At 39.3% G+C, this 19187-nt stretch overlaps 1 protein-coding gene across 3 annotated transcripts in view; it reads right to left on the bottom strand.

The window, feature by feature from the left end:
• The window catches only part of ldlrad4b (low density lipoprotein receptor class A domain containing 4b), a 190463-nt gene that overhangs the window by 123013 nt on the left and 48263 nt on the right, over nt 1-19187 (bottom strand). The window contains exons 1-2 of one of the 3 annotated variants that reach the window (XM_077574926.1): nt 4381-4527; nt 3104-3709 (exon numbers count right to left, since the gene is read on the bottom strand). In XM_077574926.1, the coding sequence (XP_077431052.1) occupies nt 3104-3143 (40 nt within the window). In that variant the 5' untranslated portion in view covers nt 3144-3709; nt 4381-4527. Of the gene's footprint in view, nt 1-3103; nt 3710-3843; nt 3928-4380; nt 4528-19187 lie in introns of those variants that run through there. The other 2 variants (XM_077574929.1, XM_077574927.1) reach the window with 2 other exon arrangements.

The following is a 19187-nucleotide window of genomic DNA, read 5'->3' as shown; positions in this document are numbered from 1 at the left end:
AAACTGACCACAACACACCAACACACACAGGCACAGGCAAGTGCACAAGGCGAATGCATTATGCAACAAATGTCCTGAAAAACTAAAGAGAAGACTCTGGCGAGACTTCTCTGTATTCATAGTAGTTGACCACACTTATAGTAACAGCAAGGTAACATTTACAGGTAAGTTAGTGGGCTGTAACTCTACCTTGCCGCCAATGTGTCAAGACTTCAGAGTATTTCTTTGACAAAAGATTGTCACATACATATTGACAAGTCATCTGGGAACTGTTTTAAATTGTGAAAAAAAATCATGATTCCTTTAAGGTTGCACTGGAGTCCTCACACAGCAAGATGCTCAATTTGTCATAGTGTCCAATGTAGTAAGTAAATTGGGGTAGGTCATAGCAACCTTAACTCATTGACTCCCAGCCATTTTCACAGAAGCAATTCCTTTCACTCCCGGCTGTTTTACTGGATTTTGACTGATTTTGCAAGGCCCACAGAATATTGTGTTCCATTGCTAAAAAAAAAACATAGAACCTACCAAAAGAAAGATTAAAGTATCTTCTTTCATCAGGAAAAAAAAAGTATATTTCTATCTGTTTTCGTTTTGCAGCAATTAGCATTCGAATAGAGCTATGTTTCATTATTATTCACTATCTATTTAGAATTGTGAGTAATTTCGGGTTTTTTTTTTCAACATGGCCCTGGTTTATCTCCTTTGCTCTGCTGCCACCTGCTGGCCATTTGTGTAATAACTACAATTTCTTCAATCATTCTTTGCAGTTGAGGGGCTGCATCAAAGCCTTTTGTATGCTCTAGCATTTAAAAAAAACGTATGAATAAGTATTTGGGACGCTTTTAATATAGAACCTATTTATACGTTTTTGGGAGCAAATGAGTAAATGGAAACTGATACAATCACGGCAGTCTGAATGAGGTTGAGGATGCTCATCACACACATCTCCAAATCTCTCTTGACATCTTATAACCTTCCCAACATAAAATGTGACTCAAATGCTGGTTACAGCTGCTTGTTTTGTGTACTTTTTAAGAGTTGGATTTAATAATCCTGCAAGAAGCAAAACTATATAAGGAGCATTTCAGCTTTATAAGATAACAATTCCCTAATTACTTATGAAGCATATGGAATAGTAAATAATTGCATGTAATGTACTGTTTGGGAGTCATTTGAATTGGTGCGTTGATAAGGCACATGGTAATCCAATCACAAACATGATTGTAGATGATCATTGTTGTCAAATGTTTACCAGATGATTATTTTTATCATCATGAGGGATGCCTATTGCTCACTCTTATATAGACGAGGTGTTAGTATTGTACGTAACAATGAAAAAGTCAATTTATTGTGTTTGTTTCCCCCAAGTGCTGTATAAACAATTTATCATACCAATGACAATATGAGATTCTAACTGCAGTTCACCGAGCCAACATCCAACATGTCTCAAAAATGAATGAATACATCATTTACAAAGTTTACTGCTGAGGATAAAGAGTCAGGACAAGATTTATATGAAGCTCATTAAGACAAAGTCTTACAGCATTGCTTCCAGAAAGTAATATGTTTTCTGCCAGTATTTCTGTCCGTCATTAGTACATCACCACTAATTAACAATAGAACAGAAGTGTAGAATCTTGTCAAAGAATCACAGCAACAGTCATTTCTGTGTGTGTGTGCGTGTGTGTGTGACATGGTGCGCGCTTCCCGTTCACCACGTTGCCAATGACGAGGTGAAAAGGGGAGTGGCGAAGTAAATATTCCCGACGCTCGCCACATTGGCGCGTCCAATTTGTCTGTCAAAATTGCACTGGGGGGGATATTGCTATACCAGGTATGTCTGTACGCAAAAAAAAAAAAAAAAATGGCCTTATGCAAATTGCATACAGTAATCCCACAATCCTCGATGCGGCCACACAATTATAATCAACAACATCGCTCCAAGGCCAATGACATCATTGTTTACATCTGCCGGTAGCAGCTAGCTGATGCTAGCGAGCATTAGCAACATTGGCAAGCAAGCAGTTCTGTCGCGACCCGAAGAAGGATGAAAACGGGGCATGCTCACATGTTGGGGGAAAAAAACGAAGGATGACACGGCAGACGAACTATTTAAACAGTCCAGGATGCAAACCCTTGTCAAAACTTCGTGGTTTGACAACGTCGCCCAACTTTGACAGGAGAAATATGCTAACTTTTTTGGTAAAGTGTGTAAAAAGAAGGATAATCGGACGCTTTCACAAGCAGGAAGTTGGCCAGGTTCGCGGAGGTAGAAGAACATCACAGGTACGTAGACTGTGTTTTGTAACCCGTTTCATTTTATTTTCATGTGTCAAGTGTGCACATTTGCCCACATCAACTCAGCAATGATTTACATGACGTAATTGATTATCGTCTTCAGTTGCAACTGTAGTTGAATATAATAATGCAGTAATCATGACAAAATGTTACTGTATGTATTAATAAAATGACGTGCAAAATATGGGAGTGTGCAGACGGGGAAAAAAATGCCAGTCTACAAATTCCACGATTTGGATCAGCATCTTAATACAAAAGCATAGTGGACCTAAGTGCAGGGCTGGAGTGGCCATCTGGCATACAGGGCAGATGCCTGGTGGGCTGGCCTCTTTTGGGGGCGATGCTGTGCTTTTTCATGATTATTTTCTTACATTTTACCACAAGAGACCCACAATTTAGAAGGGCCAGTCCATTTATCCATTTAGAATATAGATAGATTGGAGTGTATTTCTGAACGCACACAAGATGTGGGGATCTGGATTTTTGGGACGGCGAGCTCTAATGTTCATGGTCTCGGTTTTTATAAACCAAATAAATTTCCCCTAAAAAAAAAAAAAATACTGGTCCGACTGAAGAAAAACAACAAGCAAACATGCAAAAATAGTGAGGTAAAACTGCAATAGACCACGATATGGTCACAAATAAAATAATCGAATAGCGAAGTAGCGAGGGAAATTATACAGTACTTCATTGTAGAACACAATAGTTTGTATTTAATCATTGCAGAAATGCCAGACTTTATAACCAACTTTGAGTCTAACACACACAAAAACACACACCAATATGGATATAATCAGTTTACCTTTGAATGCATTCGTGTCTGCTGAGTCAGTTTCCTGCATAGTGCTCCCTCCAGCACTCTGACAGCTGCCGCCAATGCTGCGATGGCCACCGGGCCAACCTTTAGCCGGTCAGACCCAATGCCACTGGGGCAAGGGAGGGCGGACGAGAGGAAGGTGCCTCTCCAACAGACTCGCTCCCATCTTTCGTCATCGGCTGCCCACAAATCACGCTGGCAATCCTTGCTACTGATCTGTCCAGAAGTTACAGCGTAACTGTTAAAGAGGGTGGCGAAGAAGTCTTTTCTTGGGTTTGAGCCAATGATGTGAGTTGGGAGTCTGAGCCAAGAGGGTGGATGAAGGTTAAGGATGTTTAAGAGTATGACGTAGCTGAACCGCAGTCCATCCTCCTAGCGGCAGGCTGGCAGTCATGGCCAGTGGCGTGAATTTTTGGCACACCTCCTAATCGGTCTGTCTGCAGACAAGCATCTCATCCATTTCCAGCAGATTCTTGTCCTGCGTGTCTGCCTCCGTCTTCTTAGCCTTAGTCACAGTCTAATCAATGTGTGGCCTTGTCCTTCTCCAATTTGTGCAATTTGGCCCCCTCGCTCACACCGGTTCCATTACGGCTGGAGGAAGCAATAAGAGAACAGAGGTGAAATCTCAGTGAAACAACAGGTGAAATGAAAACATCCCCAAGACGAGCCGCCGCCACCAAAATAAGCATAATCCGTAACCACCCACTCGCACCCCATTGACATACAGCGCAGACGACGAGTCATAGTGTGTGTGTCTCCGATTGTATGGGAGGTGGGTGGCTGCCTGGCATGGCCCCCTTTAGTTCCCCTCACCCACAAGGTTCTTACATGAAAGGAAAAAGTTTCTCTGAAAGCCAAGCGCCGCCTGTGACCCGATTTCACAGAACAGGGGAGAGATAGAGCACCATGTGGCACTTTGAAGTCGGCCCGATAAACAGGGCTAGTGGAGGAGGCTACGGCTGAGGAAAAAAACAAAACTTTATTTACATTTCAAAAGTGCTAAGTACTGCTCTTTTGCAACCTGGAAAGACATGAAATACCACAAAAGAGAATGAGTTTTTTTTTGGGGGGGGGGGGGGTCGTTGAATGACTGATTTCGACAGCATTTCGTTTGGTATTGCCGCTGAGAGCGAACAAGGTGAAAAGAAATCGGAATAAAAAGAAAGTATGAAGGTGGTAAGGGTTGTGCGAGCAAAAAAATTTACAAACAACAGCAAAAAGAAGAAACTTGAAAAAGCAACCACATAATAAACAAAACTCACATTGATTGTGAAGGGGATGGATGTGATGGGGGTGGAAATCAGACACAGAATAAGCAGTGTGGGTTTGAAATTGAAAAGAAGAAGCAACAAGATGGCAGAATGCGGGCAGGGGAGACGATGCCGGTGCAAAAAGCAGACGGAAGATAAACAAACACACGCCCTGTCTGTGGTTTACAAAAGCTCTCCACATCTCTGCTTTTTGCTTTTATCAGGCCTTATCGCAACAGAGTTACACATGACAGCCTGTGCTCAGACAAACGGAACAGCAAAGGAACACGCTGAACTCAAAGTCATGCAGAGTCACAGTCATTTGGAAAGTTAGCTTATTAGAAAGAAGAGGGAAGATATCAGTTGTGTGTAATCAGACCTTCAAGGCTTGTTCTGCTGGCCCAAACATTATCAGAAGCACTGACCTACATTTACAGCTTAGACAAATTGGATTCATTTATTTTCAACAGTCTGTTATCGTCATTTCCTAGTGTGTGTCTGGGCTTTGCAGCTTGCAGTTGTTTGCGTATTTTTTATTTTTTTTTGTCCAATCAGATTTCAGTTTCTGTGTGTTGCCATGCGAATGTAAATTGCCCAAGCCCTTCCAAATGCATCTCAGCTAGCTGATAGCTGGCTTTCTTATTTATAAAATAATTTGTATGCCCCTCCCAGAGCAACAACAACCAGCTAGCTCTGCCTAGCCAACACAGCTAGCAAAAGATTTTGCTTGGCAATAATAAGCATCTCTGAGTCATTTTGATATTTTGTATCTAACATATGTTGTTGTTCTACATGTTGATTGATATCATCACAATATCAGACCCAGACAGACAAGTTCACCTCCTGCAGTCAGTTCATTTTGGCGCGATTTCCTGTATGTCACAGGGCATCCGAGGACAAAATACTACAGCTACAAGTCCAATTTACATAGCCGCTCTGTGTGTGTGTGTGTGTGTGTGTGCGTGCGTACAGCTGTGCAGCGGGGGTTGCTGAGGGCAGCCAGCTGACATGACAAGCAATCCAAATCCAGCTTGTGATGATGGAATTTGACCTGAGGCTCGATGTTTTTGAGTGTGTGCCCTGGTCATCTGAGGACATTGAGGTCTCTTCGCAAAGTCTGGATGGATAGTTTGAGTTTTCTATGCATCATCGTGCATACGGGATTCAGGCAGAACACAAACTCCTACAGCAAACAAGAAATGTAACTGTGGTATATTTAGCAGGAACAGGTACACTATTGTACCTTAACACTGAGTGGTTACCTTAAAAGTTTTTTTTCCTTTCTTTTTTTCTGGAGAGCTCAGTATTGTTCATTCGGTAATTTTACCGATTTGACATGTCATCATCATTGCTCTCCTTTTTTTTTTTTGTATTTTTTTTTTTTTGTATGTGGGTGAATAAGTGTATGTGCGTGCGTGCATTCATTAGTTCACCTAAAACCTATAAAAAAAAATAAAAAAATCCCATACCGTTTCCCTAAACCGAACATTTCCAGCCAGAGTCGTGAGGCCGTCAGGAAACCCGAGAAAGGACCAAAGAAAAGAAAGGAAAGTTCTATTATTGTTCTCATCACAAGTGACAGGAACCATTAGAGGTACAAGTCAGACAAATATGAACTCATTCACTGCCATTGACGGGAATAGACGTCAAAAATTGATTTTAACTATTTCTATTCGTTTTCAAATTTTTTCCCACTTTTGTTAACAAGAGTATAAAAACCTCTATTTTTTTAATTGTACATTTAGAACAGATATAAAATTTGTGATATTGTGATATGTGAGATATTAATCGTGAGTTAACTCCTTAAGTCATGCGATTAATTACCATTTTAAAAAAATTTGCGTCTGATGCCCCTATTTTTTAATAATCTTTTCTTCTTTTTATTAATTAGGGGCATCAGACGATTACAATTTTTAATTGTAATTAATCACATGACTTTACCAGTTAACTCATGATTAATCAAAAATGTTATATCTGTTCTTAATGTACAATAAAAAAAAATCTAGGTTTTCATACTCTTACAAAAGTGGAAAAAAATGTGACACTAATAAAAATAGTTCAAATGAATTTTTGACGTCTATAGCCGTCAATGGCAGTGAATGAGTTAAGGGCATGTTGGACACAATTTAGTCAATCGTATGTGTTTCTCTCACTCACTCTCACTCTCACTCTCACTCTGTTTTTGAAAAGTTACACAGAGATGACAATGCTGTCAAAACAAGAAGTACAAATGCCTCAAGTTAACAAGAACGACACATCTGCACAAACTGCCCCCCATTTTATCCAAAATATTTTTTTTAACTTTTTAAAAATTATTATTATTATCAACAACTGATAATGTAGGTTGGTTCTGGTCCATTTAGTGAGGGTGTGAATGTGAACTGTTGTCTGCATATATGTCCTGTGTTTGCACCTTTCCCCACAACCCTTTACATGATCAGCTATTTAGAAAATGAACGGAATGCAGTAGATGCTCTCTTATCAAACTTTGAATCTTGAGTGGCCAACATGCAACAGTTCACTTGAAGGAATATGACACAGTGTTTACAAGCGAACAATTTTTTTTTAGGTTTTTTTAGGGATGGGTGAGTACCAATACCAGGTATTGGTATTTGGCTGATACCACGACTTATTTCAAGGTACTGGTACTCTCGGTTTCCTTTGTGTGGCCATTTTATGACCAGAAGCTAAAAATCAGAAGAATTGAAAATTGCCATTAATTTCATGAAATTTTAATGAAAAATGCTATATTGTGATATACTATATAGGTCTTTGTTTCTTTAAAATGTGAAATCATTGGCATGCTCTTTCTTGCCTTTAGTGTTCAACTTTTTCACCGACAGTTTTATCAGTCAGAGGAATGACATAATGTCAAAAAATGGATGTATATGTTTTTGGTTTGTTAATTGTAGTTAATCTTATTGTCTAAAATCGTATACATATTTTACTGGTCCATGCTGATTAATTGTTTGCCAATAAGGAATAACAATTAATCCTGGGGAGCCCAAAGGGAGGTGAAATTGTAATGAACAAAAAAGAAAAAGAAAAGAAAGGAAGATGATGAGGGAGTTAGAAGACTAAGACCGAAGACTTTTATATTGAGCCACTGCAAACATTCATTTAATTCAAAACAGTTACTAACCTAACCACAATTAATCCTCTAAACCTTGACTAGATCTTCAAGTTCGATCAAGATCAATTACGTTTTTTAACTCATTCACTGCCATAAATTATTATTTTTTTTTATTATTCTAAAAAAAATTGGGCAATAGGCGATTCAATTTTATAATTGGAATTAATCGCATGACTTCACTAGTTAACTCACGATTAATCACAAATTTTATATCGGTTCTAAATGTACGATAAAAAATTCTCGGTTTTCATACTCTTGTTAACAAAAGTGGGAAAAAAATATTGTACTGATAGAAATAGTTCAAATTAATTTTTGGCGTTTGTAGGCATCAATGGCAGTGAATGAGTTAATGAGAACATGAGGAAAGGAAAACTTAAAGGGCAGTATGTATTATTTAGTGCCATCAAGTGGTGAACTAATAGAAAGCAACGATTTTGAAGCACGCCCAATTACTAGTATAGGAGCAACGATTAACAAAAGTCGCGGGTCGGATAATTTTTCGGATCAGCCCCAAAAAAAAAAAGAAGATAATTGTCTTCATTTATTTTGTAAAACCGTCTTAAAACAGGTAAGCCCCACATCATCCAGAACATTTAGGAACTCCGAAATCTCATTCCACCCTTTGAGCTTTTTAACCTCAAGCCCAGAGATAGGACGACGTAATGGCAAGTTCTTTTTTTCTGTGAGAGCGAGAGAGAGAAAGGCATACTGGCATGGGGCTTATACAGCAGAAAAGGCAAACATACTCTCAATGTGATTGCACAACAAAGAAACAAGTGAGATGCTCCAAAGGTGTCAGAGATCTACTAGTAAACATCACTTTAATATGCAACTCCCATTTGTTTGTTGTTAGTCTGACTCAGCAGTGGGTTGAGGAATATCAAACACATCACTGAACAACTCCACAGTGTTACAACTTAGGTTCAAGTTTTTTCTATCGGAAAGGTCAAAGAGGCTGGGTGAGTTTCCATTTTGGTGCTGATATAAACACTCAGGGTTCAATGCTCAAGACATTTATCAAATCGGGCTTTCGACGTTTAAAACTGGAGAATGTTCGCAATGCTTTTTTCAATATCACTGTGGGAAAGTAAATGGATACAACAAATAATACTGCAGCTTAGAATTCCCTTTATGTCCATCATGAGCACAAAATGTAATGTGTGAGAATGAATTCTCCACTTATATTCTTGTAATACTGCCTTGGGAAACAAAGCAATACAGTTTTGAAATCTGAATAGTTTCTACATTGATAAATACACCCTCATGGAGCAGCGTTTTGTTCTATTTGTACAAGGTTGTTTTTAGAATTTTTTTTAGAATCGATTATTTTATCGATAAATTGAATAACCGGATACAATTTTACTTTGCATGACATTGTATTGCAAAGCCCTGATTACTGTTGCTGCAATATGGAACCCCCCCCCCCCCCCATATCTTTACAGTCGTCTTTTTATTTGACCATTTATGACTGAAATGTCTTCTAATTAGTAGATTAACATCTTAGCTGTTCACAATGGGTACTCCTGCAATCCTCTGGCCAATAGATTTTAGACTGGATTCGAGTTTGGATTTCCCGTGCTCTGTCTGCGGAAGTGACGACGTGTGCGCGTTGTGTATGTGCAGTTTCATTTTTCAGCAGGTGGCAGTAGCAATTAAAAATTGAATATTCTATGTTCAGTAGTTTTAAGCAATTGTTTTTTATTTGGTACTGAAATGGGTCTTCTGCCCAGATTTAGTCATAACTGTTTTAATTTCCTTATTTCCTCAGTAGAGCTTTGTTCTGTGGATGTATCTTTGTGAGTGTTATCGCAATTTCTGCCAGGTGCAATTATGACTGAAAAACCCCCTCTATTCCTCAAATGGGCTTTTGTTTTGTGTCTGAATAGTGTCCTTGAATGTTATCGTGTAGGTCCGGTCAACTCCGGTTGAACTGTTTACTGGAAACTGTGTGGTACCGCCCTTTAAGATAGTATAAGAATATTTTAAGTCCTCTGTAATCTTCGCACTTGTGAGAGGCTACAGCCATTGTCTGTAACTCACTTGTGCCCGGAATATTCTGTAGAAATAAAAGCTTTGAAGGAACTGTTCATCGATCTCCAGCTTGTATTCAGATAACCAACATTCTCACTACCCGAAAGAAAACGAACACACGGAGGAAAAGATCTACTCCACAACAGTAATTACCAATTTTTTTCTACAGTATTTGGGTTTCCATCCAGCCATATTTATTAAAATTTTCAAGAAATGCGAAAATAAAACTGAATGGAAACACTAGAAATTTGAAAAAGGGCTTAAAATTCACCGAAACGTTTTTACGCATAGAGGGGGTTGAATTTTGAAGCGTATCGAAAAAAGGAAAATGCGAATTTTGGCTATGGAAACAGGTTTTGCGAATAACCGCTGGCAAGACCGGATACACATCACACGTACGTTTGTAGTCCCAACGCAATGTCGGACGATAAAGTAAGGTATGTTTAGGGGATGGCGAAACAGAAATCTTTTTGGAATTAATTAAAGAAGCGAATATTAATGCTATTTTAGATGGAAAACAGCAAAAAATGCTATGGTATATCAAGAATAACAAAAGCAAGCCCATACGGCCTCCTGGTCTTCTTCTTCTTCTTTTAAATTACTGGTGGATCCCATCTCCATGGTGTATGCTGCCGCCTACAGCGGCGGAGTCCCCCTCTCAATATTCGCGAAAGAAGAACCGATGACTGACTACTGATTCCGTTTCTGTTTCGGTCATTGTTTTCCAAAAGTAAAAGCAGATGTTTGCAAATGACTTATTTTTTTAAAAAAAACACACACAAAAGATGAGACTGCTTTATGAAGAACGTCAGAAATCAAAAAATAATTAGTGTTGAGAGGCTGAAATCAGAGGAGTTGGACCATTTTAAGTTATACAACGGCTCTAAACGATTACTCGATTATTAAAATAGTTGATTAATTTGATAATGGATTACTTGTTGATTAATTACACCACTTCTAGTCTATGGGATATAGTTGTCCACATTCACGCATTTCTAGTTCAATTACTGATTTTACTTAGGTGAGGAGTTACCCGTAGATGTGTTACTTGAATAATAGTTTTCACAAAATAGCTCCAATTAATGAGTTCAAGTGCGCCACTTACTCCTCAGAAGCTTTTGAAAACGTGCTCGTAGATCACTTAAGGACAGTCACTTTTTCACACACAGATGGACGAAGATAACACCACTGATGATTAATGAGAGATCCACTTTCGTCTGCTTCATTAGTCCCATCTGTACTGTACTCCGGGTTGACGAGCTTGGCCGCTGGCCAGGATGCAGTTCACAGAGGAGTTTTAAGGTTGGGCCCAGCAGCCACCGTCTCGCACCTTAGTAAAGATTCAGCTGCTTTGTTTGACAGGAACACAAAGAAAGCAAGGACTTTTTAAAGTTACTCTACGGAGAAGCGCACAATATCGAGGCTGAGACGAATACGCCGTTCAGCCTTGCTAAAGGCGTCTCGACAACAGATTAGCATCTTTCCAACAACTAATTGAAATGCATTTTCTTGCTCCTTTTTAGAAACTGTATTTATTTGCGATGCAGGAGTAGTGATTAGCAAGCCTCTGCGTCTGAATCTTGTCTAAGGACTTGACTTTGGACTGGCGGACAGTCTGCTAGCTTGCTTTACTGTTTTTGGGTGGCGCAAAAAGTCGGAACTATTTACTAGTACGATTATTCACGAAAAGATTCGTATGCTGTTAGATGAACCTTTTCACCGGAACAAGTTCTGTCAAGACCACACTCGACTCAAGTAATCGGATTTATTATAGTGTAGCTGTTTCTTTGCGGTAAACAATCAACTGAACTGACTCGTGATGTCATTTATGCACATCATCATTTGCCTTTGGAAGAATTATCGAACGCATCAATCACCAGAGGAAGCGAGGATGGTTTGAAAATGTGAAATGAAGCAGAAAATCACACAGTCAAATCAAACAAAGATGGGCTGCAGGCGTCATTTATCAGCACCCCGTCTGTCTCGCGCTGTCTGCCAGCTGACTTGACATATTTGAAGGAGATTCATCTGGCTATGCATCATTGCTATAGAGAGGCGCACAGTTTGAAGGTTTCAACAGCTGCAGTGACATTGACACATCACATCGGACAAAGGAGGAATGTTAAGAGAGGAAAGTTAGAAAATTAGCCCACAGTTCCATGAAAAATAGCTGATCAAAAGGCTTCTGTCTTGGAATTTTCTAAAGGGATCCTTGAAGGCATGCTGAAGATTTACATTTGTGCTACGGACTGGTTTCATATACAGCTATATTACAAATCAATTATTCAAGCTACAAAGTCACTATTATGTTGAATGCAGCTCTGTGTTTGATTCTCTTTAACAAGCAAGTCCAATCTTGAGCAATGGGAGAGAAATTGACGACCCCAAGTGCTTGACATATCCTCATTCTACTGCCATTTGGTTTTGGTCGCCTTCATTGTAGAAAAAATCTTGCCAGACAAAAATAGGAGGTTGGAAATGCCACATGTTAAACAGAGCAAACTTAATTGTAACTTACAAATGTTCAGTAAGTTCTTCGGATATTATACTGTGTAGGGGTGTGAATTGCCTTGTACCTGGCGATTCGATTCATAGGTCACGATTCGATTCAATAACGATTAATCCCAATACAAATCTATAACTTGATTGTTGCGATTTTTTATTTATTTTTTACTCAAATTTAGAAAATACTAATCAGTAACATTTTACATGCTCACTAAGATTTGTTTGAAAATGTATTTATTGATCTGAAAATTCAGGCCTATAACTGAGCCACTGCATTTGAATGTAACCTGTTTGTTAGGTTACATTCTGTTTCATGTCTGAACAGCACTGAAATAAAATATTAAGGCTTAATGTTCCATTAATATAACAATTCTTCCATGCTTAATGTGTAAATCCTAACCCTAAGTAAGACGTTTTTTTGAATATTCCCATAAAAAATTGATGTTTAACTCTTTGACTGCCAGACGTTTTCAGAAAAGGGATGCTGTGGGTGCCAGCCGATTTAAGCATTTTGACTGGTCTTTCAAGGTCCACAGAAAATGTTGTTTGGACTATGGAAACACACATACTACCAAATGAAAGATTGAACTCTCATCTTTCATCAGAAAAAAAAGTTTCTACCTTATTCCATTCTTCAGTAATCAACAATAGAAAATGGTTAGTTTCACCCAAATGCTCGGTTTTGAAACAAAAAACGGAGAAATCAAGCTTTTTGTGAAACAATATTATTTCATGCACTCTAGTGAATTTGACACCTTTTTTTTTCCATGAATGATGCCACAAACACCTAAATAGTGCTTTACTTCTGTAATACACCACCACCAACAATGAAAAAGTGGTTTTTGATAGCAAAATACGTTTATTTACATTCAACAGTGTAACAATTTGACAAAACAATTTGGCAAACTATTTACAAATATGTGCAACCGTGGTACTATTTACAATTGTGTGGATGTTTCAAATATAGTTTTTCTTTTTGTAACACTGCCCTGCGTGCAAGTGGACGCAGCAGGATTTGCACAACAGATTAGTTTTACTGCGAAGGTCCCTTAGCGTGCAGACGCTACACTTTCTTGCTGGCTTTTTTTTCCGGGGAATAGCAAGTATATACTGCAGTCTGTGTTTGGCCATGTTGCCATCAAGTCTACTCTCAGGATCATGATACGCTGACGTTACGGTGGAGTTACGTCTGGCTTCCTCATTGTCCTTCAGTTCCTATACCGGGTGGTTGATCCATCTTATCCGCTCCATTCATGGTGGCATCGTAGTCCATAACCAGTGTCTTCTCCGTGATCAGACTGTACCCACTCCTCCGATGAATATGCATTGGACTCGGAGCACTCTTCGTCGTCCGATTGAACGTCCGCCTGAGCGTGCTCGGTTGTGCTCCGCGTTTTTCGGCGTTAGCATCACTAGCCGGTGAGGCTTTATGACGTGATCATAGCCGCCGCGTCAACACTTCCAACTTCGGCGTCAACCTCGGAGTCACCATCATCATCATCGTCTTCATCAAGGTGCTCTTTAGCATTGGTCGATGCTTTTCGTCTTTGAAAAAAATGCTCAAGCGCGTGAGCTGCTTGCAACCGGTCGCCATTATGGCTTCCTCAGCCATTGTCCCCTCAACAGTCTAGCTCCGCCTCACGTCTTCTACTGACGCCTACCCAATCTTGTCCAAAGAGAGTCATCGCTGCCATCTAGGGGCCAAAAATAGGCATTATACTAACTAGATCTGCTTGATACTTTCAGCACAGCTGGCCAAGGCTTTCCTCCACCCGTCCCCCCCCCCCCCCCCCCAAAAAACTTGGTGAACGTCTTTTAACGTCTTTGCCGCTCCTCCGTAGGTTTTTACTAAACGTCATTTAACGTTTTTGGCAGTAAAAGAGTTTAAAAATCGATTTGGCCGCATATTGAATTGATTCGAGAATTGCGCGCTGTAATATCGCCATATATTGCCGAATCGAACACCCCTAATACTGTGACTATTTTTTTATATACAGGCCTGCTTCTCTTGGCACACAAGAAGAAGAATCCCTCTGAGAAAGGTAAAGGGAAAGAAAATGGGTGATAAAATATTGCCTTGAAGTTCAAAAGAAAATCAGACAAGCAGCAGAGTCAAACGGAATGACCGACTCCCCCGAGAATAGTCCAACTGTCTGGAAGGAAATGAATTCCTCAGACTAAACACACAAAGAATGATGAAAGTGGTGCACGCTCGTACACACATACATATGCACACACGAATGCGCACACACGCACACTGAATTGATGGGCAATTTGTTGCAAATAGATGAAAAGAAGACAGAATGTTCCTGGTCGTAATATTATTAAACTGAGCCTTGTGATAGCAAAATGACCCCAAAAACGGCCTCCACCATCGAGCAGGCTCGAAGCATTCCTTTATATGTACAGTATTTGCGGAACTTTTTTGTTGTATTAACTCATTTAAATTATACTTAGATCTTTAAATAACTTGTGCTAATTATCTATACTCTCATCCATCCATTTTCATTAGCATTTATTGTCATTAGGGTCTCGGGTGAGAAATATATGTGCCATTGGCGGCTATAGACGTAAAAAATGAATTTTAGCTATTTCTATTAGTTTAACTTTTTTTTTCACTTTTGTTAACAAAAGTATGAAAACGTATACTTTTTTTTAATGTACATTTAGAACAGATGAAAAATTTGTGATTAATCGTGAGTTAACTCGTGAAGCCATGCGATTAATTACGATCAGAAAATTTTAATCGCCTGACGCCCCAAATTTTTAATAATCTTTTCTTTTCTTTTATTCATTTACTGCCTTTGACAGCTATAAATGACAACATTTCATTTTAATTATTTCTATTTAACATTTGTTTCCACTTTTGTTAACAAGAGTATGAAAACCTAGAATTTTTTTTATTGTACATTTAGAACAGATATAAAATTTGTGATTAAGCTTGAGTTAACTAGTGAAGTCATGCGATTAATTACGATTGAAAATTTTAATTGCCTGACGCCCCTAATTTTGAAAAACTTTTTTTTAATTGCGTCAGGCGACATATATTATTTTTATTGCAATCAATTGCATGACTTCAATAGTCACATCACAAATTTTATATAATTTTTTTCTAGCTTTTCATACTCTTGTTAACAAAAGTAGAAAAAATGTTAGACTAATAGAAATAGTTAACATGTATTTTCGATGTCTGTAGTCGTCAATGGCAGTGAATGAGTTGAATGTGTATAACATACATGTACTTTACTGCCCCCTGGTGGCGAAGGTGCACACACCAGAAGGAGCAACGCATTGTCTATTGAATTAAAGCATGAAAAACACCAACTGAAACGGTTTCATTCTTTACATTCTATTTAATGTAGCTACTATGGTATGTTTTTATACAGTACTGTAGAGTGCTATTATTCTTGTTAAAAAAACACATTCTAAATATTTTTGGGGTATTTTTTTTAGGGTTCTGATTTGAGTCAGAAGTGTGGTACACTGACTTTGTCAACTACACGATCAATAAGGGGAGGAAGCACATTTGCATTTCACTTACCTACAGTATGTAGCTTTCATTTTGACAATGACAACACCAGCAATACAATAACGGGTCAACGCAACTTGTCGCATATGAAATGTGCCGTGGGGATTTGCAACAGAGGACAAAACAAAGACGTCTCAGTGATGGAACACAGTTGGTCTTTTGGGATACCGTGCTCCAAAAATGAAATTGCCTATTGCAAATGATTTCGAAAAGCTGCTAGATGAAGGGAGGGAAAGCGACTATTTCGTCATATTAGTGTGCTTTGTCCTTCTTTCATCACTTCTCTTTGCAGGTGCAGGCTTTTGCTTCCTAAAGGGAAGAATATGGATCAGTGTTTCCTAATCTTTATCGAGCCTCATCAGCAAACTATTCACCCACATGATGCCCTGCGTGCTGTCTGCCATCTGTCTTGTACAGTGAAAACCGGGATTTATCCACAAAGAGAACACATGAGCATTTTTGCCCATTAAAGCAAGTTACAACGGCAAACTGCAGTTCGGTCTAGATCCTGATGAGGGCGATGATGAGCACAGAGATTAGCTTCACTGACACCGTGTTTGACAGAAATGATTTGCTTAGGTAAACCGGCTCAGGGATTAGTAGGTCATGAGCTGGTGTGGTTTCATGTGGTCTGTGTTTATAAGACCTGTTGGATGTAATGCCAAAAAACACACAAACACATTATGATGGAAAAGTGAAGATTTTTGGCAGCCTATAAACACACGCTAAGCCACACCTGTGATTTAGATGGATGATGTCTCGTAAAAGAAGCGCTCGCTAACAGATTTTGAGAGAACAATCATTTAAAGAAATATAAAACTCATTTAGGGAAATAGGACTTTTGTGTACATAAAATTTGAAATATTAATAAACTTTGAGCTCATTAAAAGTGGGAGCAAAAACAAGTCTTGTGTCTGTATGTCTAGCTAACTAGCTAGCTAGCTAGCTCTTTAAGCCCAAAACTATTTTTTCAGGCTTTTGCTCGAAAATTACATACCCAAAATAAAAAGAGGATATCTCTGTAACCACAAGGTCTATTTGAATAATTCTTGTGTCATAATAAAGGGAGCACTTGTGAGATTTATTCAGATGGGTCGCTTGTGTCTTTTGCAGGAAGTAGCATAGCGGGAGTGCCGAGTTATTTCACTGTGGCGCAATACCGATTTCTATATTTGATAATTGAATTAGTTGGCGTTCGAGCTGTGTTAAGCATGTAAAAATGACTTATATATTCTTGTAGACCCGGTTCTGCAGTTTAATTTGATGTGTGACATCATTATATTCTTTCATGATTAGTGCATTGTTTCACACAGTTTCTTTTTCACAGTCCAAGAGGCCCCCACCTGGGGGGTGTTCAGGCTTAAAGGGCTAGATATTTATCTGTCTATCTAAACTACTGACTGACTGTGCATAGTTAGGGTGACCAAACATCCTCTTTTGTGAGAACCGAACAATTTTCTTACGTCCTGTTTGAATGTCCGGGGGTTTTATAAATTCATGAAAATGTCCGGTTGGCTTTGTGTGACAAATGGGGTAGATGCCATGGACTTCTGACTTCTGGGTTTCACACATCAGCAACCACCTCTCGCACCCCCACCCCTGAGCCCCCCAACTAGGGCGTCTCAAATCTCTGAAATTCTTGGGACAACTGAGACACACTCGCACCCGTCGACGGGAACGCGCAACCGAGGGGCACGAGGGCGGAAGCGCAAGTAACAGGGCACGGCCCACACGTTGCAAACAGGAAACAAAACTGAGGTGTGAAACCCCGAAGTCGGAAGTCCTGCCTCCTCCGTGGCATATACCACATTGGAGGTGAAGTACACTGTGTAACTGCGACTGGTACCACAATTTCAAGGCAATATTTTCCCTTTTTTTGTGTGTGTGTGTGTGTGTGTGGGGGGGGTATGGCATCAACTGCCCGGGGGGGGGGGGGGGGGGGGGGGGGGGGGGGGGGGGTAGGGGGCACCAATAATCAAGCTCGCAAAAAAACATCCATCCATCCATTTTCTTAACTGCTTGACCTCACAAGGGTCGCGGGTGGCGCCGGAGCCTAACCCAGCTGGCTTCGGGCAGTAGGCGGGGGTACACCCTGAACTGGTTGACAGCCAATCGCAGGTAAAAAAAAAAAAAATCATAATAATAGTAATTATAATAATATCAGTATGCAAGATTTAAAATGGACAAGTTATTTTGTAAAAACTGACAAATACTCAGATATTGTTCTTTTCTGTCAGGGGTGGGGCACCATAAAGCCTTCATGCTTAAGGGAACCAAAATGGCTCGTGCTGGCCCTGCTATTAATAAGCATCTACAGTGGAACCTCGGAGTTTGAACATAATTCGTGTTCAAAGTCCGACTTGTTCAACCTCCGAAACATTTTTTTCCCATAGGAAATGATGTAAACACAATTAATCTATTCCCAAGTTCCAAAAACAGAAAATTCCCATTTTACTTTCTATTTATGTTTTTTACATTTACATTTACACCCTGTACAGTATTTAAACAATAAAAAATACATGACCTTTTAGTTGTGGTGTGATGGCATCAGTGGATGATAAATGCTAGGTTAATGCTAGCTTTAGTTCAGTGCTGAGTTTGTGTGTTTTACTTTTTAATGGGCATATTGTTAGACTACTAAGCGGTCCTTGCGTGCGTTGTTTAACGTCAGGCATGTTGTTGAACAGCTAAAGGGGGTCCTCGTGCCAGTATTTACTTAAGTAGTGACAGTAGTTACAACGGCGCGATAATCTCCTTCCTAATTTCACTGTGGTTCGTAGCACTGTATGTTTTTCTTTTCTGTCGTGGAAAAATCCAAATGCACTCGTGAGTATGAAGCACCTCCGGGAGGATTTTGCTTGGGTGTTCGAACCCTGAAAATGAGCTCAAACTCCGAGGCATTTTTTACTTTGATTTTTTTTAGTTGAAGTCCGATTAATACGAGTTCCGAAACGTTCAAACTCCGAGGTTCCACTGTAATTATCACACAGTTAAAAGTTCATATGTGATGATTAGTTCATAATATGCAAACTGAGAACAGGTCAAATGTTTTTATTTCCCCCCCTGAGAAAAAAAAAGTATTTGATCTAGATGTCACAATGTATTTGCTGACAGTACACACAAGAAACATCGGTTTATTCTCAATAGCATGAACTTTACGACTCATCTTACAAACATTAATAGGGCTTCTTTATCTCAAGCAAACATACTTTTATAACACCCACATGCACACAGCGCATATAGAATAAAGCTGTAGGGTGCCATAAAACCCGAACCAACCACGGCCGGTATAGACCCATAAAAAGGGTTCGGAGATATGTTACACATGGTTATGTGTATTTGCACGGCAAATTCACATGATTCAAGTTGTCATGTTTTCCCTGGCCGTTAATACTTTTGGACAAATCAGAGCGCTCGCTGACCAAACTGGAACAAAGAAAAGTCTGGAGGATGGAGTTGAAATTGACATTATTTAGAGAAGATTACAGTCAGGGTGCAAATGACATCATATTTAAGAGACACGGATACGCTTAAATATGATTTAATATTCTGTCAGGACAGAAAAATACCTTTGTAAGTCACGCCCCATTAACTTCATGAGGAGTATATTTTTTACGAAAA

Source organism: Vanacampus margaritifer, chromosome 9 (assembly GCF_051991255.1).
Source record: "Vanacampus margaritifer isolate UIUO_Vmar chromosome 9, RoL_Vmar_1.0, whole genome shotgun sequence".
Classification (NCBI taxonomy): Eukaryota; Metazoa; Chordata; class Actinopteri; order Syngnathiformes; family Syngnathidae; genus Vanacampus; species Vanacampus margaritifer.
This window is presented reverse-complemented; position numbering and strand designations above follow the sequence as displayed.